The sequence below is a fragment of the Amphiura filiformis genome, chromosome 8 (genome assembly GCF_039555335.1).
Source record: "Amphiura filiformis chromosome 8, Afil_fr2py, whole genome shotgun sequence".
Lineage (NCBI taxonomy): Eukaryota > Metazoa > Echinodermata > Ophiuroidea > Amphilepidida > Amphiuridae > Amphiura > Amphiura filiformis.
Genome location: NC_092635.1, coordinates 10,553,858 through 10,579,229, shown reverse-complemented (window position 1 = coordinate 10,579,229; position 25,372 = coordinate 10,553,858). Strand labels below are relative to the sequence as shown.

Genomic DNA, 25,372 nt, shown 5'->3' with positions numbered 1-25,372 from the left:
AGGGGCTCATATTGAAATTCCCTTACACAGGAAGGTGTGCGCCATCCTGCAGCTTTCCTATGCTAGCCTTCTTTTGTTAAAATCCTGGGCAGGGTGTATCACTGATGCATTTAATCCATCCGTTTTATGACTGAGCTTTCCTGAGGGGCGCGCTTAGCGAGGGGAATCCTGCCTTCTTTCTGTGTGAAAACGTGGTAGGGTATTTCAATAGCCCTAGTATTTATACATTTGTAACACATAAATTGGTCCCAGAATGATTACAACTGTTTAATTTCTCTGATAATATGATAGGTGTGATTATCACTAACACTGCTGGTGTAGGCCTTAGTGGTAAATACACAATCTGTTATGCAAAGATGGGGTTGTCCCAATTCGCTTGTCAACAATCTAGATCTTCAAGTCTGAATTGAAAGTACACTGTCATTTTATCCTTGAATTTTGAGGCAATACAACCATGTAATGGGGTATTCCAGTTGAAATCCATGCACACAAGACATGACCACCTTCCACACAGGGAGTGTGAATTGTAAATGACACTACCTGACTACATCCTGTGTGGAGATTAAGGTGATAGTCTTCCATAGGAGGTGTATGAATTAGCCCAGTTCTGTCTAGAAGAATAGCAATATTTTGTAAAACTAATATAACTTTTCCCTATAAATATAATCACATCCGTTCATGTACTATTCCAGGGGATATATTCGCATGTAAGTCTGATCGCAGTATGTGGAATCTGACGTTCAAACCCGGATATAAAAATATCACTGGCAGATTTACCCCTGGAATGGCGATTTGGGGGTATTACCTTAATGTAAGCATATGTGAAGTTAGCCTAGTACCAAGACATGGATTATATAGCTTACAGACTAAAGCTGTCTAATCCCTCCATGAAGTCTTGACAATAATTGGCTAATTTTGTACATGGTTACATGAAGGATAGACTGATTTGTGGGTTTAAAAGGAAGCAAGCCTTTACAGATAGATTGTAAGCCTTTCACCATTTTGCCGACAAAACAAGCAGCATGATACTATCACAATACCTTCACCTGTTCAAATTACATGTAGGATTGTAGGTATGAATGGAATGTGTCCAGATGTAACAGGTGCAGTCACTGTGTTACAAGCCTGGGGCCACTTATATAGAAATGGTGTAAGCATATGTCAAAAACATTGTCAAATTGACCTTTAACAAGGACTTTTATAGACATACAAAAACACCCGTAGTGAGGACTTGGGTTTCAAATATAGCCCTTAACAAAGATTGGCATTGCACAAGTTCCTTACCAATATTTTAATTTGAAATCAGTTCTTACAAATATAGCCCACCACTGATTGGGTAATTTTACAAAAAATTTCCCTAAGCGAGAATGGCCATAAAAAACTTTGAAATCAAGCCTTATCGCATATCCTTGTTTTGCTTTACAAATCCACAAATAACCAATGTTTGCTCATGTGGATGCTTACAACATTTACATGAGTGGTCCCAGGGTTACGAGTACATCAGGCTGTTATAACACCAGTAACAAATCTTTAACGAAAACTTATTATTTTTAAATTTTTAACTTTTAACATTTTAATTTTTATAAATTGTTCAAGTTAGCATGTTCAAGTAGTTTTTTTTCACAATAAGTTATTTATTCCCTACATCGGAGGCTCTCAATTGGCAGCCTGCAGTGGTTGGCCCTTGAGCAGCTCTGAAATGTACAGAAAACAAAGCAAAACAAGGGGTATTTGACTCTAAAACACAAATCTTTGACATGTGTTTGGCCCTACATGACCCACAAGCAAATACAATTGATAACTCCTACCCTACAAGTTACAAAGAGCTGCATGGTTACCTCCCGAGTGTGGCACGCTTTGTGTGTGAAAAAAAGAAAAGAGGACATGCTTAGCTGGGCATTCTTCACAAGCACAAAAGAGCCTGTGACCAAACTAACTGATCCATTGAACACCAAATGCATGGAAAGAGAAATCCTAGAAGACCCATTCTAACGTATGTGGATGTGCTGATACAGAGCCACTAGATTGGATGTGAGAATTTGGGAGCAGTCATGCAGGACAAGCGGGTATAATGGTGTTCTGTTTTTGTTCAAGAACAACACTCAAATAAGCAAGCAAGTACTGTGAAGGTCAACATTTTCATGCTCCATTAATTTTCAAGCCATTTTGTACTCTTGTAAGCAGGCACAAATCAACCACATGTGAAATTGTTTTTTAGGGGTTTCCAGTAACCGAGTATGTAAAAAACTTAAAATTAATGAAATCCAAAATAAGCAAAAATCTTTGAAATGGTTGCAGCATGAAAATCTAATCGTGTGAAGATTACCAATGTAACAGTATTTTTCCTCCTGCATGATTGGCAAAAACACTCAAAGTATTCAATCAAATATATAATGAAATATCAAATCTAAATTGTGACAAATTTTGTGTTTACTTATCAGTATGTTTATGAAATTTACACGTTTAATTTACAGCACTCCACTGATCCTAAATATGTTTACAAATTATGAAGAAAAACCTTGCAGATATTTTTTAAAAGTAGACTGAATGCTCCCCCTCCCTTTTAATTTGAATGCAGTTACCAAAGGGCATATATACTTCTGCTGTATCTGTGAATTTTTGGAACTGCAAGTCTTTTCTAGCACATGTTGCAGCAAATGTTAGAGAGAAGCAAATGGAGATTGATTAACAGTGAAAATTTTGTTTTGAAAGTCTGCGATATGATCACCACTATTGACCGATAAGATGGACGCAATGACACCGTATCCACTAACCAGACGCACATTTTATAAATGTGAAAAGTTGCACATTTTCATAGTTGTCGTAATGTAATAGCCTACATTACTTGAGGATGCAGATAGCGAATTAGTACATACATTGCTACACCTTGTTGTTGCTACTTTCATGTGTGATTTCTTCTTGTAATACTTGCGCTAATTGAAAGTGATCATTCTGCTGATATTTGCGACAGGTGTAGAACAAGAGATATGCCTTGCATCGCAGGACTGTTTTTTCTTCGACTGGTGAGACGCTGCTGTCGTTGAAGCAAAACCACTGGCCTGGGGAAAGAACAAGAACAAAAAAAAGGTGAAGTGGCAACAACTGCTTGTTTTTTGCTATGTTAAATTGTTAAGATATCCACTTGGTGTAGGTGTAGTCAGTAACATCAGTGCACATGACCTTAATCTTCTGCACAAGGAGTGTAAAATATTGCAAATATGGTACCTGAATGGGTGACTACATTTGAAATATACACCCCCTGTGTGTGTGGGAGATTAAGGTCATGTATTCCATAGGGGTGTAGACCATTATTTATTTAGTCCATAGCAATGTGATGATAATTCAACTTATGTATTCAAGCTACTGACACTCATTTACTTGAATTAGAGATTCATAAAACAAAATATCTCACAAAAATTAACTTGGCCATTACAAATACGTCTATGGATTATGGTAATTTTGACACCTCTTTTGTAGCAGTTCCAAGGGTGACAAGTGATCGTTTTCATTTTTGCAGTAAATTGAATTGATTTGAATTTCTAGATCCAAATTACATTTAGGATATGGTACTGTACTTAAAATAATGAGAGTAAAATATTTCTAGCGACATGATGTTGGCTAGAAGTATTGTCAAATTCTTGCTGTTTCTTCTTTGGGCTGAGTCAGCATGCTCAGGTACAGCGTAGTATCAGAAACTTTTCGCTGTGTTAGTGGTTTCAGGGTACAAAATATTCTTAGAGAGATGAAAACTAAATACAAATTTCAATTCCTTACCATCTTGCTTTGCAAAGGCAATGTAGTGACCACAACCAGCACTGGAAATAAATACAGATTGAAACAGTTATCTACATGATCATAGTTCTACTAGGTCTGTTGAAAAACAATTTTATAGTGAGCTGTCTGTCGTCAAGTTTTTTTGATGGATAAGCGGATGCAAAAGTGGACAAGAAGAAAGCAAACAAACGGTTCATGAGGCTGTCCATTGCAGTGGGAATCTAAATTCCCCCTGGAGGACAGAATTGTATTAAAATGAGGATGACTCTATCAGAAATGATGTTGTATCGCATACACTCTCTATATATAATTATACACAAGCTAAATTTGACATTGACATCAAAATTCACGCACACAAGCCATTCTACACTAGACAGACTGACATACTCAGTAGGCCAACGTTATGGTTGATGACTGATGTACAGTTTGTGTTGGAATTAACCTGCCAAATTTAGGGAACAGATTCTGCGCAGTTGTGTCCAAAACAACCTTTTAAATGACATCTGAAATTTAAATCGCATTATAGAACACAGGTGCTATGGTCAGCAATAAAAGTCTAGCTGTAGGGTCCTTTAGATGTTTCTCCCATTGGTATTGTCTGTATTTTGTGCTTGTATTCTACTTTTGTGCTTGTACTATTACTGTAGTCTTTTATTTGCAACAAAATGAATAAAAGCTCGTCCTTGCGGGCATGAAATACAAAAAAAAAGTCTTGCCTGTTACTTGTGGAATGCTAGTAGTCACTAGCAAGCATAACACAATGACATACACAATTGGTGGACAGACTATTTAATAGTTCACACTACTGAAATGTCAAATATCACCAACATAAATTCATATCAGTAAATGAATGCTGTCAATTCTCACCGATTCATTTCTCTGTGGTGCACCAATGTAACTAAGGAAGGTAATATCAAAATCCTGGCTCAATAAATATAATATGATGCAAGTTTGAGGCAATATAGAGTGAAGTCATCCCCACATCTCCACTTTGTGGGTAATATTGTAAATTTGACGAGTGTGAATTCCATTTAAACACTTATCCTCTCCTAATATTGAGAGCTAAGCATTGTTAACCTACCCAGATCCTTGATGTACAACTACAGCTGCTAGATCATACATACATGTAGTACCATTCTTATCTTCTTCCTGTACACATAAAGTGAAAATAAAATGAAGTGTCACTATGAATACAAATGCAGGCATAGATGTTGTTTTGCAAGTAACATTTGCACAAACATTTAACACCATAAGATTCAATTTTCAGCTTGTTTTATTCTCATTCGAACTGTAAACTTACAGCAAGCTAGATTTAAGATGAGCTGGCCCGGGGGCCTAGGCCAGTAAATTTTATGTTGGGTCAGAAAGTGTACGGGAAACAAGTTGACCCATTGAGCCATTTGATATTGAGACAATATGGAAAAATGTAAATACTATCTAATTTTCCTTGATCTTGTGTCATGCTACCACCAAGACCAAGTTGTGAATTACAATTCAATTGTGCTTTTAGTGAAGCCCAGTTCTCTAAGCTCACCATGTAGTTTGGTAGTGGTATGGCAATTTGCTTCTTTAATTTGTCATAGAGAATATACAGAAAGCTGGGCAAGTAGTTACAATCTCAATGCCCCAGATAGCAGGTAGAAAACACAACCCTAAATGACGAAGAAAAGAACCCTGTTCTACAGGCCTGATTGACCCAAATTAGGCATTTTGTAGATTTGTTAAGCTGTATGGTATTACAACATGGAATCGTTTTGACTGAAATTTTTCGAAAATGTTTAAGATTTTTTTCCAGATTTTTCAAACATTCAGTGCTTTTTTGGGGGTCATTTAGCCTTTCCCAAAAAAAGAATTATAAAAACTTATCCTGATCGACCAACCCTACTTGCCAAATCTTGTCCGCCCGTAGATCAAGTTAGTAAGTGCTTACCTTTGGTTTCAACAAGTACGGTTTGAGATCCAGCTCTTTGGCAGGGAACTTTACAAAGGTATCTATCTTACTCCGTAGGAAACCTGTCCACTGGAATCGCTTGATATGTACACATAGAACCTGCAATAAATTGCAAATAAATACTAGTTCATATTCTCTAAAAACTAAATATGTAATTTAAAGTTCAAGACTCAAAGACCTAAACTGCAAATATGCATTGAGTTAGTGGATTCAAATTGTGGCAGCAAGTACATACAGTGGTGCTGCATACTACAGACAGCAAAAAATGCAGATATTTTGCTTAAATTGCATTCAAGTTTTCACTTATAAAAGCTTACAAATTATATTTGTCTCATGTCAAACCACATCCTACCAACGCAGTGGATTTTTCCTGTGGTTTAACACTAAAATAAATGACTTCAACTCATAAATTCTATACAGCTTGAAATTTCCATTCTTATACTCTTATATCAATTTGGTTTTCCAACCCTATATCCATGTTATTTATCTTGAATTCAACTTGCCGATGGCATATGATGTTCACAAAGTAGCTAATGTCAGAAAGTAGCTTCAAGTTACAAAACCTTCAATTAGAAAGAGCAAAAGGCACAATGATTTGAAAGTCACATTGAATCAACCAATGTAGTAAATTAAAGTTAAAATTGGTAGAGTACCAGTGACATGTTTGATTCTTTTTGTTCAAATCAGTGATTGAAAACACAAATTCCCTCTATTCAATTGTGCATGTACTGAATTCAACATATATCAACAAGGCTTACATTTGGTAGACATCGTACAGTAAACTTCTTTGTGGAGGGCTGTCGTTTTCTACATTGCGTACACATGTAGTGCTCCGACTCCGCTAGTTCTTCTATCTCTGTGAACTGACGTATGCAGTCTGCAGAAAGACAATGTCACAAAATATATAGTCAATGACATCAAATTCAATTTGCAACATATCTTGAAATGTTTAGAAGTTCAAAAAAAATACAAGTCAACTTGACCAGAAATTCAGACATCAGAATCATTTAGGGTGCTTGTTGAAATGTTGATACTTGGATTCCATGCTCGTCCTGGGTTGGCAATTCTTTTGTTCATGGCACGAGTGATAATGTTACAGACTTGTGCTTCCAGATTCAGATTATGTTGCAGAGCCAATAAGGACCATTATATATCATGCAAATAGAAATACACAGCAAATTCCTGGCTGTCCTGTCTTATAACCAGTGACAGGAATTGTAAAAACGCTCAGGAAACCTCATCAGGACATACATAGGATACCATCGAGACATCCGCTTTCTCCTCAATACCTGGCAATAGTACTCACCTTCTAATTTACACACATTTGAACTGTCCTTCTGCTTTCCACGCACACGAAACTGTTCTGGGATGTCTAGTGAAATATCTGTAATGAACAAAGGAAACTTAATGACATTCAATAACTCCTTGTTGAAATCACATGCTTAAAATTGTCATGTAAAACGCTGTTAAACATTGACTGTTAACATGAAACATGACAAATGCAAATACATCAACAATACCAAGAGATTTTGAACATACATTTTTGCCATATCTGAAAATCACTATTACTGATAATGAAAATCACTATCACTAATGAATGTAGGTAAAGGTAAAGGAGACGACCTGTATAAACAGTGATCAGAGTGCCCATCTCTCTTTCATTGGCGATTTGGCCAGACTCCTCCATGTAATGTTCCTATAGTGGGTTCGCTACACCTCCTCCACAGCGAGTCTGTTACCTTCCCAGCATTTAAGAATGCCGGTGCCCATTTATACACCTGGGTGGAGAGGAGTAATTGAGATAAATTGCCTTACTCAAGGGCACAACACGATGGCGTCACCGGAGCTGGAACCCGCAATCTTCCGATTATGAGTCGGAGCCCATTCTGCTCGGCCACCGTGCTGTCAAAATCAGCAAATCAATGTATGTATGGATGTTTACTCCAGGTGTTGACATACAATCAGTATGCATGTCATTTCACAAATTGATATATAAACTGATATTACTGTTATTTGCAGCTTTGAATGTAAAAACTTGTTTGTTTGATCTTATAAACAATATTTGAATGAAATATATAGAAGCCTGGAATACACCAGACTTGTGTTGACAATCCATGTAATGATTGATGTATTATTAGCCAAACAGATTCATAAAGTTGGACTCCTCTTACAATGGTTGCTCGTCACTCAGAGAGAAGAAAATGGTGAACATCCTGGCCAAGTTAAATTCTGCCTTATAGGTGCGCTATTACTATGGATTCACAGCAATTATGACTTCTCAACAATACTGACTTTTGAAGACTCCACTTATTTCAAGATCTTATGATTACCATACTAATAGTTATAAGGTGAAGCGCCGGTATCGTACAGGAAATTATCATATGCGCGAAGTGACCATACAGATGCTGAACCTAATAATGAATTTATCATACCATTTAATCATTCTAAATATTGAAATAATTACGTTTTTAAACATTTTAATTGTTGCAAAATAGGAAAAACATTACAAAAATTAGATTCTGTTCGGCACATTACGAAAATATATTCGGTTAGCAGTGGTCTTTGATGTTTCCTGTAGTGGTATGATAAAACACTTGATTCAAGTTTTAAAATCCCATTTGACAAACTCACCTAAGAAAGGGTCAATCTTTTTGAAGAAGGACCCACAAATACGACAATGAACCTCACTAAGCAGCAAGCCACCAAACATGACAGTCACAATGGTGCTTTTACCATTGGTAGATGATTGGCGCGTCTGATTAGGCCATAGGCTCCCTTGCAGCTCTGAATGTAGTCTATCCAGCAAGTAACGCATGAATTCATGCGCATCCTGCTGCTGGTATCCCCTACAGGAAACAAGTGGAATCAATTATCAACATTTCCATCACTTGTTTTGGTCCATTGGAAAATTTCAATGTGAGTTATCAATGTTGTTAAATTCTCACCACCAAGAACATCAAATTTGCACAATATACCGGTACCTTATTTAGGAATGCGTCCCTAAAATGTTAATTTACTAAAAACAGATTTCATAGTTTGATGTATATGGGCAATTCCAAGCGTTGCGGAATGATGCAAACTGCCTTTGTACGAATTTCTTTTTGATGCAGCAGCCAAATATGTATTAACAGCATAAGGTGAATAGCATAATGTTAAAGTATTTTTGGTTAGTGAATGATTAAGGTAGGAGAAACTTTTCCAAACCACCCTAATTTTCTAATTTGCATATGCAAAGTTCGCGTTGCGGAATGATGCGCACGGGACCAGTATTTTTTGCACTAAAACATTTTTGACAAACTCTGTGAGTTTTGTAATCGGAGATATTAAATTTGCCACTTAATCTAAAGCTTAGGATGTAAACTGACAATTGTCAGTAAAAATAAAAAAAAATTTGGGCATCGTCTCTTTATGCCAAATTTTCCGACACTAGAGTCACGCTATGGAATGATGCAAGGAGCGCTATGGAATGATGCTGTGTGTAAAATCCCATAGAAAATGAAAAGCAGTCCGTGTTTGAAAATAAAAATAAATAGATCAATAAATTTGAGTAAATTGTGTTTTATATACTTGGCTACTTATGTTAGCTGACAAATATCAATATTTATCCAAAAATATTTATCACCGATTTTTTTAAATCAGATAACTTGTGTTGCATGGTCACATTTTGAAACTAAAATTATGTCAACATTTTGCTAGTCTAAAATTCTTGGAAGTGAAATTTAGCACTGGGTGTTAGCCATAGGATGTAACATAACAACTATCACCATCTGTCAAGAAATAATCATCACTGTTTTTATTTTATCGTAAATTTAAAGAAAAAATCCTTGCAATCCATGAATCCTTATGGCGCTATGGAATGATGCAGGGGTTTTGTGGAGTTATGTCACTTACAATGGTTCAGGCAATGCTGAAACCTCAATTACTGTAAAGATAATTCTGTGCAATGCATTTCAGAAAGTTCTAACCCAAAATTGTGAATATTTTTTTTTCAAAGTGTCACATTATGAATTATGCCTCATTCCGCAAAGTTAAAAAATGATGTAACTTTAATTGGTCGTTACCGCCGCAAATTAGACTTTTTGAAAATTAATTTTGGGTCATTGGATAGGGATGAATAAATTTGCTTTGCATTCTAGTTTCAATGAAAATCAACCTTATTTTAAAATTGCAGTGGTAATAAATGATACTTTTGCGTTGCGGAATGATGCTTTTAATCGTAAAATTGGTACTCAAACAATGCTGACGAAGCTACACGTTATAAAATTTGAAAATTTCTGGTGTTAATATTTTGAGCTACTTATAAACTTTATATTCACATGCATAATTTGTTTCCAAAATTTTACAGTACAGAGCAGTTGCTGTGTTTTTAGTTTTGCTGCTTTTACCAGTCAAGAATATGCAAATTTATGCAAATTAGGATGTTTTTCTAACAATGGACACCATTTCCTCCTAAAAAAGTACGTTTTCAGAAAATATAGCTTTTTAGCTACAATATGAGACCAAAATCACATACTTGACTTGATTTTTAAATTTTGACAATTTGGGCGAGGTTGCTTGGAATTGACCATATACCCATGAGTTCAAAGTCATCATCAAGATAATTTTTCACTCACCACTAGAATTTAAATGTGATGATTCCCTACCAGGCTATAAATACTTCAACCAATGCTGTGTGTGCTATGACTCATAGCCATGTGAGCATTGTATTTACATTGTAATGTAAATATACACTATTTTTGGAGCAACTTTATTTCACTACTTCTTCTTGGGTGGAAAACTTTGTGAAAATTACCATTATTGGATATTATAATGAAAAACCTTTTACATCAACATTTGGATTCTGTATTTTTTTAGCACCACTTGCTGTTTACTGTGTTTTGTCAATTTTATGACACTAAAACACTGACCTTTATGTATATACTGGAATTATCTGATAAAATACATACAAAGGCCACATTGATATAAATTAGAACAGCATAACATATGTCCAACTTGAGAGCTCCCTGCCCAATTCGCAATATTTCGTTTTTATATTGATACATGTCAGGCCTGGAAAATTGGTGAATTCCTGTGAAATTTTGTAATCTGGAGGGAAATAATGCTTTTTTTTTTTTTTTAAAAAAATACATAAGAAATGGTGGGAAATCCTGATATGTTTGAGGCAAATTTGTCTACATTCCTGGGAAATGAACATTTTTTCCTGATCTGTATGTAGTACAAATCCTAAATTAAAAAATTAGCATACAAGCAGATGCAAATGCTATTGTTTTTTGTACCTGAATCTTGGGAATATCTTCCACATGACTGTAAATAACGAATCTGGTGAGATTGCTGAACCACTGCCTTGCATTAGTGCACAGAGTACTCTTCGCAACTCCTCTACCAATGATCTATCACAAAAAACACACAGAGAAATAAGACAAATTATTTAAAAAATATCAAATCACAGGTTAGCAAATTAATTCAAATACAACTACTCAGTACATCATAGTGCAGCTCAAAAATACGTATCCCATTATGGTTTGCAACATCATAATAGAGCTGCATGTGCCATTGAAAATGTACACAAAATCCCTCTTTCTAATTCCAATTTACTCACTTAATTCAGGGGTGCTTAGACTAAAAAATATGACACCTAAAGTATTGTGAAATTATCCATCTATAGGTCTCATTATTTAAGCAGCTCTTACTTATTTTTGTATATGTTTGCTATGGAGCAAGCAGGTATACTGTAATGCATGATGGGATATTCCTTTATTATAATGCTGCTGTGTACCATGAGCATTGTACTATAATGAACCAATGTCGAAATTAATCAAATAAATACAAGTTTCTAGGCAATGTCACAGTAACAACTACAAATTCAATAGAGAAAAACATTGTGTATCTCTAACCAGCATCCAGTTTCCTTAGATACTTTGTACCCGCCCTGGATGCCAAAACTGACAACCAGTAACCCTACCCCACTTCAGCAAGATTGGGGCAGGCAGTACATAAACCACCTCCACTCAAGCCACTCTTAAGGGCTATGTGATCCATCATCAAAACATTCAGATTTCTCAACCAAGCTAACAAACTGATTGTTTGCTTTAATGTCATTGATGGCAGATGTAGAATACTGAATTTTTGTGACAATTATTCCTTATTTTATGGATTATCTTTAAATGTGGATTTCTGTCACTGACCTGTTTCAATGTGATTGGTAAGGAATTAAGGTTTGGACTTCAAAAGACACATGTGGGTTACTTACACATCATCATGTTTGAGGTTGCGTGTGTTGTATATTCTCTTCCCTGCCGTTTTGCCACTTCTAAGCTCTACCGCCGGCAATTCCTTGAAGAAACCGGCAAATTGGTGAATGTTACTGGAATACAAAAAATACGAAGTGAACCAAAAATATTACTACAGGTACACGGGCAACAAATTTAAAGACACCAGTACAAGCGCAACATTGAAGTTAATTGAAGGTGGATGGCTAAGATAAAGATATCATCTTGATCATAATGATGGTAAAGTATTACTTTAAAATACAATGGAACTGTAATGATATTATTATTTAATGAGCAATAAGGATTCTGACACCTGAACTGTATATTTTAATTTTATTAAATTTTAAATTTGATTTATTTCAAAATTCTTACTTACGAAAGTCTAAACTTACTTCGGTGCTGGACGGCAGAGCCCACCACTCAAGTTTTGGAGCCCATCACTCAGCTGCAAGCACCTGTTAATCCCATGGGCACTACTTTATTATTAGCTATTTTGATTGGTTACAAAGAGGGCTATATCACATATTGACTGAGCGAAAGATATGGCAAGAGTAGTCAGTGCAGCTTTAAGGGGATTAACAAGGAGTCACACCGCTTGGTGACAGTGTCTTGATGCTTCTGGCTCTTCCAGGCTAGCCCATTGAGTCTATTTTCTTTGTTTTCTTTTGTATGTATGATGTAATTTTATTTTGGTTTTTCATATCTGAATTAATAGAAAAGCTCGAAGTTGCCAAGAGATCTAAAAGCTCCATTTTATTGGTCATTCAGATGATGATATTATGTAATAAACAAATCAGGTGGACCTGAAGAAAGGCAGTAGTGCCTAAGGGGGTAAGATGGGCAATAAGAATTCTGCTATGCACATCAAAAATACATCATCAGTTGATTTGCCCCTACTTCGGCATTAATTGCCTAAACATATTTCTGCTGTTAATACCAAGATCACACTTGAAGCAACAAAACCATGAAAGTTGTATCCCAACTTACCTGAGTGATTGGAGTACTGCATTCATAAAGCATGTATTTCCTAGATTTCTTAGGCCCAGGATTGACTGCTTGTTCTGAAATATCAGATAATCATATATCAAATGGTTAACAAAGCAAATATTGTTTACAGTACAAAAAATAAAGGTACAAACCTGCACATATTTAAGGCACAAACCCCTCATTCATATGCAGATCAGTTTGACATTTTTGAGAAACCACATGGAATGATATTGAATTTACTTCCTCTTTCATAGGTCACTGACTTAATATTTGGATATGTATTGGGGATATAATTGCACAATAGCAGGTGTGTTGTGTGTACTGCAGTTATCATTGACGGACTGATATTTTCAGTTTCATTAAAATGAAATCACACCATCATAGCATTGGGTGCTATATTAAGTCTTTCATTATTATCAGCACCCAGAGGCTATCACGGTTACGGTCTCCCACAGGGGTGTATGGATTACAACTAGAATGGTCCAATCAGTGTCCGAAATAAGCAAAATATGGAGGTTGTCCCGAGGATAACTAAAGCAGAAATTCTTCTTTTCCTCAAAACATTTTGGTTGTCCCCAAAATGTGTGATATTTTTGAGTGTGAAAAAATAAAATTTGTTTGATGTCTTTTGTTCTGGAAAATCTGTCGCCATTCTGATCCCTGGTTTCTGATCATGCGATCTCAAGCACTGCCACCATTGGGTAACTCAATGAAATGGTTAACAGAACTGGACATGCTGAACAAGTGGATATCACATACCATGTGCTAGCAGTGGTCTATAGATCTCGCTTAAGGATACAAATTACAATCAAACATGAAGTCAAATGTCAAAATAATTTTAATAAAAATCATGATTTTTGAGGTAAAATATAGTGGTTGTCCAGGGGATAAGTACATAGCTCAATATGGTTGTCCCCAGTGATTTTTGGACAAGAGGACTTGCTTATTTCGAACACTGTGCCCAATATGAATCAACTTGAAAACAACACAATGTAAATGAATCTAATTATTCCTTGAAGTTATGCTTTTTCAAAACAAAAATGCATGTGTGAAAAAGTGCTTGTAACATTAATACAAATTGCAATGGGATAAAGGTTAGCAATATTGGACCCTATCTCAGCATGCCAAACACATCACAACTTACACTATTGGTAGCTTGTCTTTTCTTCGGTGGTCCATCTACATAATCTTCATCTCCTATATCTAAGTTGTTTTTCTGTTGTTTGTTAAGCTGTGCACTGGAAGAAAATATGATAGACAATTTAATGTGACATAAAAAAAAATATAGGCCTACATTACTCTCTCTCTCTCTGTGTCAGGTGGCGCTGTGTAGCGCTGCTGTGGTCTTCACAAGAGTACGCCATCTCACTTGATCGGATGCCAAGTGCGTTGCACCTTGCATTCCTTGGTTAGAAACCAGCTTCACATCATTTGTCCAAGATGTTGGTGGACGTCCTTTTCCTCGTTGGCCTTCCATAGCCCCTTGCAAAATTTGTTTTTCTATACCTCCATGTTTCCTGACAATATGGCCAAAGTACTTCAGCTTTCTCTCCATTACATAAGATGTAGGCTTTGGAGAGTTAACATTACTTATCTTGGTTAAAGGCAAGACATTTACCTAAGGCCCGGCAAAAAACGCGATCTCGCTTTTCACGCCGTGATTCTCGCTATTAACCAATATATCTCGCTTTTTAAAAAAGTTTCCAAGCAGTGCACTTACTATAAAAATGTTGCTTTATGCCATAAAAGTTCGCCAAATTCCATTAAAATGCAGTTCCAACTTCGCCAAAGTGCAGAATTCAGCAGCATTGCAAGCACAAGGTCGAGTGAAAAACCCATGCTTTACTCAATAAAACTGACATTTCATTTCAAATGAGTTCAAGTTTAGGCCAAATATCATTATATTTATTGAATTACTGGAATATTTTGACTATAAAACATAATTAAAGGTCAATTTTTTGTCACTTTTTTGCCGTCTGATGACAAGGTAGTAAAGGAAGCACATCCTCACTGTTGTCATTGACCGAATCTGAACAACAGAGGGAAACAGAGGAATTTTTTTTTTCTTTTTCGGATTTTTGTATTTTCGGAGCGTTTTTAAAGCTTCTTGTGCCATTTTCCGGAGGAAATCTCGCTTTTCTCTCTTTTCAAAACTTTGGATCTCGTTTTTTACATCAAAACATTGCGTTTTTTGCCGGGGCCTACATTTACCAGTTCTTATAAAAAAATTAAATACAAAATGTGACTAATACCAGTCAATCAGGAAAACAAATCAAATAATCAGCCTTTCGAGCTGTCATACTCATACGCACATGCATGTTTTAAGATGCCACATAGATGTGCACACCAAATAGCTGCCTTACACTGACTGCAGTAGCAGCACATATGTGATACGATCAAGGAAAAATGAGTCGGATGTCGCTAATATTGATTTTTAGATATTGGCAAAGAAAGTGTTAAAATTCTTTTGTTTTATATTGTTTTCAGCAATTGATAAATTGATGTAACTTCACAAAAAAAAGTTGTATCAACATGGGGTTTTCAGTTTCTGAAAGTTCTAAATGTCCTCTTTAGAAACCTGTGTAAAACTCATTTTCGACCAGGGCCGACATGCGACTCATTCCCCTTGATCATGTCACATATTACAAATCCTGGGATGACCCAAACTATGCAGCAGACATGTTCACATATACTTACTTCTGTACATCTTCTAGGTAGTGCCGCACTTCTTTCACTGTTCCTGCTCTTGTGTCATTGACAACAAACTCATCGCATTCATAGCTGTATTGGGGATAGTTTGCAATTTTGAAATCATAAGTTCAATTTTGAGTGGAATGCATGTCCGTACTATTCATGTAAAACATAAAATTAACATATTATATATCTTTACTATGGCAAGGTTCACTTTTGTTGAGAGGATTGTTGAAAAATAAATTTTATCATATTAAATATATTGGGACAAAATTGGTAAAAAGTCTGAATTGGTCTTTAAAAATTAGATTGCTTATTATTTGTTCACTTCATTAGCACATCTAGTTCCAAAATACACATTTGGAGGAAAAATACACCCCTGGATAAATTTGTGTCTATTTTTCCATTTTTCTCCAAAACTAATAACACATTGGTAACAAAAGTAAATGTATATTATAGGGGCAAGGAATCCAATTACTACACTGGAATTTCAGTGACCCAAGACAAGTGGTTTGTTATTTATGATAAGAAATAAGGTACAGCTAGGATGTACATGTACCTCATTTCCTATCATACTAAACCGCTTGTCTTGAGTCACAGAAATTTCAGTGTAGTAATTGGATTCCTTGCCCCAATAATATACATAACTTTTGTTTATTATTTTTTGAGAAAAATGGTATTCTGGTTTGGCAAATCACAGATAATCTGTGTAATATTCAATCCCCTACATGTACTTCTACTTTTTAAAAGTACAAATACGTTGTAGATATGTCTTCAGGGGCGTTTATTCTTCCGTTAATCGCCCCCAAAGGGGAGGGAATAATTTTACCCCTTTGGGGAAGAATTTTGCATTTTGAAAAAGAAAAAAAAGAGAGGGGAAAAACAGAAGAAAGTCAACAGGATTCAAGGAAAATTAAAAAAAACAAAAACTAATTTGGGGGAAAATGTATAACTGGAACATGTATTATTATGAAGTTTGGAATTCAATCAAAATTTAATTCCAAACTTCATATACTACAACTGGATGACGATTATGTATTATTATGTTTTATGGTATTTTTGGAATGAAATAGATGGTCACTGGCTGGCAGTGAGCAAGGCTGGCAGTGACTGCTCTACAGGGTGGGTGAATTCATCATTTAGGGAAGAATTATAATGGGTACATAACATTAGCATGTTTATGTAGTGGTCCTTTGGCTTTTACCCATTCCCATCCCAAAAATAATTATTTGAGGGAAACCATGGAAAACAGTGAAAAGTTGGGTCAGTATTTCTTCCCTGCCTGGGCAATAGTGACTAGTGGTCATACTATAGGTAATAATGCACAGTTTGCACACTAAGATTAAGGGAGCTCTGCTTTGCATATTTCATACAAAATCCATTTTCTTTTTAGTTTGGACATCTGCCTATCTAGGGAAGCATTTGGGATATTCTAAGGAAGAACCATCAATTAGTTAACAGCTCTATTGTCCAAGTTTATCTTCCCTTCTAAACCTCAGCTTCAGATCCAAATCCTTGATTATTCTTCCCTAGATGCAATAGTTCAGTGGCATTCTCCGAACTCTGCAACAGAAGAATTTTAATTCTAAGGGGGATTGCGAGTTACCACATATATAAAAGAGCTGAAGACGCAAAAACCAGATAGCAAAAAGCTCAAAACACCTGCAATTTGGGAAGATCCTATACTTTTATACAGAGCAAATGTACTAGTACAAAAAAAAGCTAAAAATCAAAACAAAAAAGCTGAACTCTCACACCCCTGTAAATAATAAATCACAGCTAGCTCTGAAAATAATAAAGAGCCTAGAGGTGTTTACCAGCCTGTCTTCCCTTTGAACCATTAGTCCTTAGATGCAATGGTTCAGTGTCCAGACTGTACCATCTAGGAAAGAATTTGATGCGTTTAGGGAAGACAGAATAGAACAACTCACAACACACCTATGTTCAGTCAGGGAAGGGAGGGAACAAGAAAATAAGGAAAAGTACATGTAGATAGCACCCGGGGGAGGCACTTGAATATGAAAGTGACATACCTGTGCCCACCAGCGTATGAAACTAGGGGTCTATCGGTGTGGAAATTTTCAGAAAAAAGGGGGTCATTCGGTGTTGGCAATGCAAAACATGGAGTGATTTTGTATGGTAGCGCCTAAAATTTCACATCATTGACAATCTAAAATAGCTTTTTACCCAATTTTACAGTACAACTTAGACAAAACTCATTTATTTTGCTCAAAATGTGTGTGAAGTGCGCCGAAATTTCAATTTTGAGGACTAATTGTTCAAGAAAGGGGGTCATTCAGTGTAGGCTACTGAAAAAAACAAGGTCATTGGGTGTAGGATTTGCCAAAAATAACGGGATCTTTTCAAGGGCTCATGACGCATGTCATTATATGGGAGTGCCCCCCCTGGAGATAGCAACCAACCTAAAATTTTCCCTTTTTGGTCCATTTTTTTGGTTTTCAGTTGGGGAAGAATCTGGGGACGGATGTGCGCGCGGTAGGGTGAGGGAATAATTTCAATTTTCTGGAAGAATAGACACCCCTGCTTTAGCTACCTACCAAAATACTCCTAAGCTGAGACAGTTGATGCAGGCACAATGCTGGCACTCCTCCCAATGTTGCTTGGCATGACCATTCACATAACTGCACAAGAAATAGAAATATTTATTGGTGAGTATGACCGAGTGTGAAGCTCTCCATAAGGTACCTTTGTATAAATTTGTTGAATGCACAATCGCTGATTGTGTGAAAAGAACAAGGTTACATGATGCTACATGCGACCCTGTGTGTATGAAGTGATGATATTTCATGGTTATTCACTTAGCCTATATCAAGACCTCAATTGCGTATTTATGCATACATGTAAATGCACTACAATGGCGAGAAGTGCAAAGGAACTTTGATGAAATGGGTACGGTAGGCCTACATGTCACTCATGATCATCGACTATGTACATTTTTAAAACTATATATGTGACTCCTCGCCACAACTGAGCCCGGATGTCGCCAATCATCATTTTTGAGATATTCAACTAAAATATTCTGCTTGAAATTAGCTTTAAAATGATGTATATCATGTCTATAGTACTTGACATTTAAGTAGTGAAAAATCAATACAACAGTCAATAAATCCTTTCTTTCCTATTGTTTATTGTTAAGTTCGATGGAGCATATCTCAATAGTGGCACTGGCGACATCCGGGCTCAGTTGTGGCGAGGAGTCACATATAGTCTCGAGTCACTGGCACTACTGCCACTAGCTTTGAAGTTCAGCGTGTTCTGTGTTAGCTTAGCGTTACTTGGTGCATACTTTTATGTGTGCAATCAACGTCCCGCATATGTACACACAAGAAACCACGCCAAGCCAATGCATCACACGCTAAACTTCAAAGCTATTGTGCTGGTAACTCAAGGTAGATAGACTATAGCACAGATTTCATTCAAATAGGTCAACATGCAGTCAAAGGTACTAGTACATGTACAATACAATAATGAACACAAAATGTAAGACATGCATGTTCACCTTACACACTTCCAGTTCAAATTGCAAACCCAACTTACCGTCCACATGTGATGATCCCACATTCTAAACACATCCAAGGACTTTTGGTGGATCTGCACACTGTAAATATGAATAACAAAGATACCCATTCAGTCATTTTCTGCATCATTTGAGCAAAGAAAATACTTTTTAAGGGATGCACCATTTGATTCTCTGGGGGAATGTGAGTTTGGGTCAGGCTGAAAGCGACAATTTTTTTCCATCAAATTTCAATGTATACCCTTACTACAGAGTTGGTGAGTTTTTTTACCCATCAGTGAGGCTTTTTTTTTGTCTACGTACTAATACTAGTGGGCTATTTTTTATCTATTTATTTCAAAAACCCTGAAATCAAATGATGCCCTTAGTTGATAATATTCAAGCATTGGTCACAGATAAATGAAATTAAAGTTGCAATACAACCTTCTAATATTTGCAAGTCCTATTTATTGCAAGCACAGTGAACAGGAATGTTTACATTCTTTTGTTTTGTTTTTGTACAGTTAAAGCACCTTTTTAGGGTGTAGTTCATAGTCTTAGGCAGGATTTGAAGGTTTGGGTGTGTAAATTAAAAAAAGTGGGTGTGTAAATTTAAGATTTGTGTACAAAGTATAGGCCATGTGGGCAAAACCTGGGTGTGTATTTACAACTTTGGGTGTGTAAAACACTCCCTACACGGCTGGCTGCCTAAGCCCTGTAGTTTATTATTCCCCCATCCTATGTATTCACCCATTTTCTTGGGCTCTCTGAAGGAGGCTACAAAAATGTATGAAGCCTAGATAAAATGCCCACCTCAAAAAAGTGCCCCAAAAATCTGTGCCAAAAATGGCTTGCTCCCCCTTGCACTTTACAAATGGTAACCCCCTAGTGTACATGTATGGAATGCATAATGTTGCAGATTATGGTATGAATTCTTGCCATTCATATTAAAGAAAATTCAGTAATCTAAGCAATTATCATCTTAGATAGCTGGCATGTGTGTCTGTACACATGTATGGTACCAGTACGGTACATGCATTTAAACTACGGCTATACATACATTGACTGTACATGGGCATGGGGGAGCTTGTTGGTGGCAGCGGTGGGATTCATACGACCCCATGTAATGGTGGGCTTGTTGGTGGCAGCGGTGGGATTCATACCGACCCCATGTAATGGTGGGCTTGTTGGTGGCAGCGGTGGGATTCATACTGAGCCCATCAAACATGCCATGAATCCCACCGCTGCCACCAACAAGCCCACCATGTACAGTCAATGTACATAGATACTCGTATACATCTACACCTACATTTCAAGAACTTGTGAGCAAGTCTAATATGGAAACTAACCAAGAAGGTCATTCATAATCAAAAATTAACATCATTTTCATGTATTTATTTTATATTGGCAACTATTTTCAACTTTAAATCACAAACTGTGGTCTCAAATTCACCTTGACAAAACCAGGAAGGAATTGTGTCCCCATTAGTCTTTTTGGTCATAGATGATACTCCCACTTTGACATGGCTTCCAAGATGCGGACACTCCATTTGAATTGAAATAGATTCAAAGTTCCTTTCTATCTGCAGCACCCAGACCTCTCTCTGGCCACAGTACTGCACTCTCAACAATAATAATGTTAATGTAACTAGTGTACTGCAGAAGTACTAGCACCTGTGCGACAATTGTGGCATCATTGCACACAATTTCTTTTTCTGGAGACGTCACTGAAACTCTTGGCATCCAATGAGAACTATGTCGAAATCATGATTTATGCTATATAATCTAATGCAGAGTGACAAGCTTAAACATTGGGATTATTGGTGTTTTTGTAGAGTACTGACATCTAATGCAATATTTAAGGAATGTGATCATTTTACTATGAAGGTCACACAGTAGCTGATTTACAAAACAGGCATGACAGGATACAAGTTAACAATTTAACAATATTCCGTATTCAGTAAGCTTATCATTCAAACTTCAACATCTGATATCTGCATGGCCATGGTTGGTGCACCATTTAAATTTGTACTAAGTCAAACAAAATATACACTTCACTAATCTATTATTAATTCTACCAACAGGACAGAAGTGAGTTATGCAATTCCACAATGCAAGCTGGATAAAATCACAATATGAAATCAATGACGTGATTCATTAATAATCATGTTCCCAACGTGGTTGCTGACTGCACTGCTGTGTTGTGTGGCAGTACGCGATGCCGATGTCAATCGCGCCATACAGTGGTCAAAATCTTGTAAAAGACAAAGGGTATTTGCATTTACACGCAAAAAAGGCACGATGTGTCGAGGAATGAAATGGTGTATCTGAAAAAGGCACCAGCGTAACGCATTTCCTGCACAAATAGTACTTTATTATATGCGTGGTCTGGGCTCGATATGCGGACAGGTGTGTTCGCTTCTGCTGTTATTGTTGTTGATGATGTTACATGTGACTGTGCAGTCAGCTAGCTTCTCGTTGCGTCGTAAGCCGCACCCGGTGTCGCGACACTGCTTGTCGTCACAATTTACTCCATGGTATGTTCACCAGGTTGTAGACAATAATACTGAAACAATGGCAGAGTTGCAGATGCTCTTGCTGGGTGATATGAGATCCGCCACTACAGGTGTTATCAGTACGGTTATTTCCGCTATCTTCGCCGGCCCGATTGTTCTAAGCTCCCGTGCATAAATTCAGCGCAGATTAAGTCGTGATTAAAACAGATATAACGGATACATTATGTGATTGGAAACCATATAAAAATATCATAAGAAAAAATAAGTATTCACCAAAATCCATTTGTTTAGTACTGAAATTGAAATTAATATTTTTTACAGTGAATCTCTTGTAAAGTGATTCAATTTCTGATAAACTTAATATAACAGTGTTTATTTTGTGCTGCTATATATACGCATATTTACATCAAGTGTATGTTATAGAATTCAAAATGTGACTCATCGTGCTTGTTGGTTTGGCCAGGTTGGCCAGTTCGTGGGGATGGGGAACATTGGCTTCATTTTTAATTGATTGACCAATGTCGTGCGAGACTAAGCGTGAACATAAACAACGTAGGCCTAGGCCTAAATGGTGAAGAAAGTCAAGTTGTAAAATTCGCAATCGCAAAACAACTTGATTGATGTCAAAAGTTATAATCGAATCCTGTGGTCCCGGGAAAATTAAAACTCACACGCTATCTAAATTGAAAGCGAAAACCCAAGGTCATTTCGCCAATTATAGGCATGCGCGTATTTTTTTTTGGGGGGGGGCTTTGGGGCGCCAGCCCCCGGGGTAAAAGCAGGGGGCGGCCAAAATGAAGGGGCGGCGGAAGATGAAGGGGCGGCAAAAACAGGGGCGACAAAACGAAGGGGGCGGCAAAAAGAATTAGAGCTAATTAGTAAATAAACAAGGGCGGAAAAATGTGATAAAGCATAAATTTTTTTTTTTAAATGGTACTATAAATCAAAATTTGCTGCTTTTAGGGCGCTAGCGCCTGAAACCGTTGGTTTGATGGGGGGGGGGGGGCACATGCCGTTTTTCGGTCATTTTCCTATGGGATTTTTTGAAATTCAGATCGATTGCCCCCCCTTATGACGCTATGCCACTGGTGGGACACTGAAGGACATTATTAATATTTGATACAAAACTCATAGTGAATGGGGACTTATGTTTTTATAATTCAAGTATTCATAGGACAAATGTCTGATGTTAGTTTTGGGGCGATACTCCAATTCTACACAGAAGGGCGGGGCAAATTATGTAAAAAAATGATGATTCAACTGTCCCACTTACCCCCACCAATTTGGGGTATTGTGGGACACATGCTGGGGTAGGGGTAAATTGGACACATTGTGATGTGCCCTGAGTAATTTAAAGGGCATTTCGTGATACACAGCCTCATGCCCCCACTTTTCACAAAAAAAGTTGAGATTTTTATATCACTGGAAACCTCTGGCTACATAATGTTTATGTACAAAATATTTCTTGCAGATAAATTCGTTTTGCAAAGATATCGTGAAATTTGAATTTCGTTCTGGTGCACCAGAACGAAATTACAACGCATTGTCTATGGAGCAGTGTAATACACATAATCATGCATAACTCGCAAACGCAAAATCGGAATCAACTGAAATTTTGGGAATAGGCTTTTTCGTGGATATGTACTGAAAAATGTCATAAAAAGAGGATGCTAGGATCACGAAACACTCCTTTAACTTGATTATTTATCTAATAGCTTTGTTTTCATGAGACATTTTAGGGATTCCCCTCTCATGTAGGCATAGGCCGCATCAAGTTGGGCAACAACAAATTGAATCATTTCTACTTTTTCAGTGTGTTGCACAAAAGTGAAAGTGACATCATGTTGCGGAAACCCCCAGGAAGGACATTATTAATATTGGATACAAAACTCATAGTGAATGGGGACATATGTTTTTATAATTCAAGTATAATCCGAGGACAATGTCTAGTGTTAGTTTTGTGAATGGTTAATGTTATAATTAATTAAGACTTGGGAATTTCCAAGATTGCATCATGTGTTGTAAAATAGCAATTGGCTGTTAAAATAATGATTGGCATTATTTTAATAGAAAATGTAAACATAATTCTTCACAGTTTGTAGTGTTCTGGGTAAGCTACTGTGCTTACAATATTGGATTTTGCTGTACGAAGTTTTTGTAATGTAATAAATATATTTTTATCATTGGACTCTTGCAATCTATTTATAGGCCTATATAAATGCAATTTTATCAATTTTGTTGTATCTACATTTTATGCTCATTTTGAATTTGTGAACCAATGTACATGTAATTTAATGATATGCAAGCAATTTACACAAGTGCAATTTATAAAGTTTTTCTTGGTATTTTAAGTGCTGTGTAATTAAGATTAAGGCAATTATATATTTTTTAATATTTGTAAATTTTTTTATAACTTTGTATCTCTGTTGTATTTTAACATGTAAAGAGGGCCCCAACAGTGGCGTAACTAGGGTCGGTAGTGCCCGGGGCAAGAAACAAAATTGGCGCCCCTACCCCCCCCCCAGAATTTCAGTTAATTCTTGAAAGAATTGCGCGCGGAGCGCGCGAAATTTTGGACAAATAAGGCCTAACACTAATTAATTTTGGTTACTAGAAGTTGAATATCGGTCTTGAAATGTACTTTCAATTGATTTTGTGTTGAAATGCGCGAAAATTTTGACTTTCATCACTTGGAGGGGCGCAGAATCGATGCTGGCCCTGGCTGAATTGGTCAATTTGGCGCCCCCCTAACGGTAGCGCCCGGTGCATGTTGCCAGAACCACGTTTGCAGCCTACAAGTGGCGCAGGGTCCATCAGTACAGCGCGCATTCCGCATTGCAACATAAATTGTCATTTGAGATCGAAATTCAACTTGATTATACCAATAGTGATATTTATGCATATTTTCTCGCGCCCGTGCGCAATTGTTTTATTTTGTATTCTTGCCCCCGGGCGCCACAACCAATAGCTACGGCACTGCAGCTAGTGACGAATCTTCAAATGTAAAGACATTGGAGAAGATGAATTTTTTTAAATTAATATCAAGTTCATTGAAACATGAAATTAATTTGATCTGAAACACTATTTGTATAAGGTAGGTCTATGAATGGCTAAATTGATTTGCTCTGCACCGCTTATGTGTGTAAACTGTGTCTGGGGTGAGGGGCACCAACCCCTCCTTTTTCAACTACTCCCGCTACAAGTTAAAGAAGCCTCGAATGGATGGATCAAAACGGAAACGACCCATGCCTGCCGAACGACTAAGTGAAACGGACCTGACTTTACTAGAACATCAGAGGACTACGTTCGAACATCGGTGAGCTGTCCAAACTAAAGCCACCCATTTATATTGTCACCGTGGAAACCTTGGATGCTTACTGTGAATGACGGTGCTGACTGCATAACATTACCAGGATACTCCCTCAGCTGTCGTAGAGTCTGACCTACATCCAACAGAGGAGGGTCGCCATCTATATATTGCCTGGAGGGTATCGCCATCGTGACAGTGCTCCCCGGGGCAGTGCTCTTGATCCAGAGGACTTCGAGCTGATGTGCAGTGACAACGAAGTCACAGAAATACTCTTTGCTGCTGTCTATAGACCTAGTGCTAATATCAGTAATATCATCAGCTATCTGAACTCCACCACCTCAAAGATGTCTGAATTCA

General features: G+C 37.0%; 1 protein-coding gene across 1 annotated transcript; it reads right to left on the bottom strand.

The window, feature by feature from the left end:
• Window positions 1–1,074: 1,074 nt before the first annotated feature.
• On the bottom strand, window positions 1,075–21,883 carry LOC140158595 (ubiquitin carboxyl-terminal hydrolase 3-like). Its single transcript, XM_072181748.1, has 15 exons — window positions 20,643–21,883; window positions 19,231–19,291; window positions 18,231–18,314; window positions 15,679–15,762; window positions 14,126–14,219; window positions 12,982–13,055; window positions 11,976–12,089; window positions 11,002–11,115; window positions 8,357–8,571; window positions 7,032–7,109; window positions 6,484–6,602; window positions 5,705–5,824; window positions 4,856–4,923; window positions 3,775–3,815; window positions 1,075–3,059 (listed from the first exon to the last, which is right to left on the bottom strand). Exons 1-15 carry the CDS (start codon window positions 20,737–20,739, stop codon window positions 2,881–2,883), a joined length of 1,542 nt encoding a protein of 513 aa, XP_072037849.1. The 5' UTR covers window positions 20,740–21,883; the 3' UTR covers window positions 1,075–2,880.
• Between the last annotated feature and the right edge of the window lie 3,489 nt (window positions 21,884–25,372).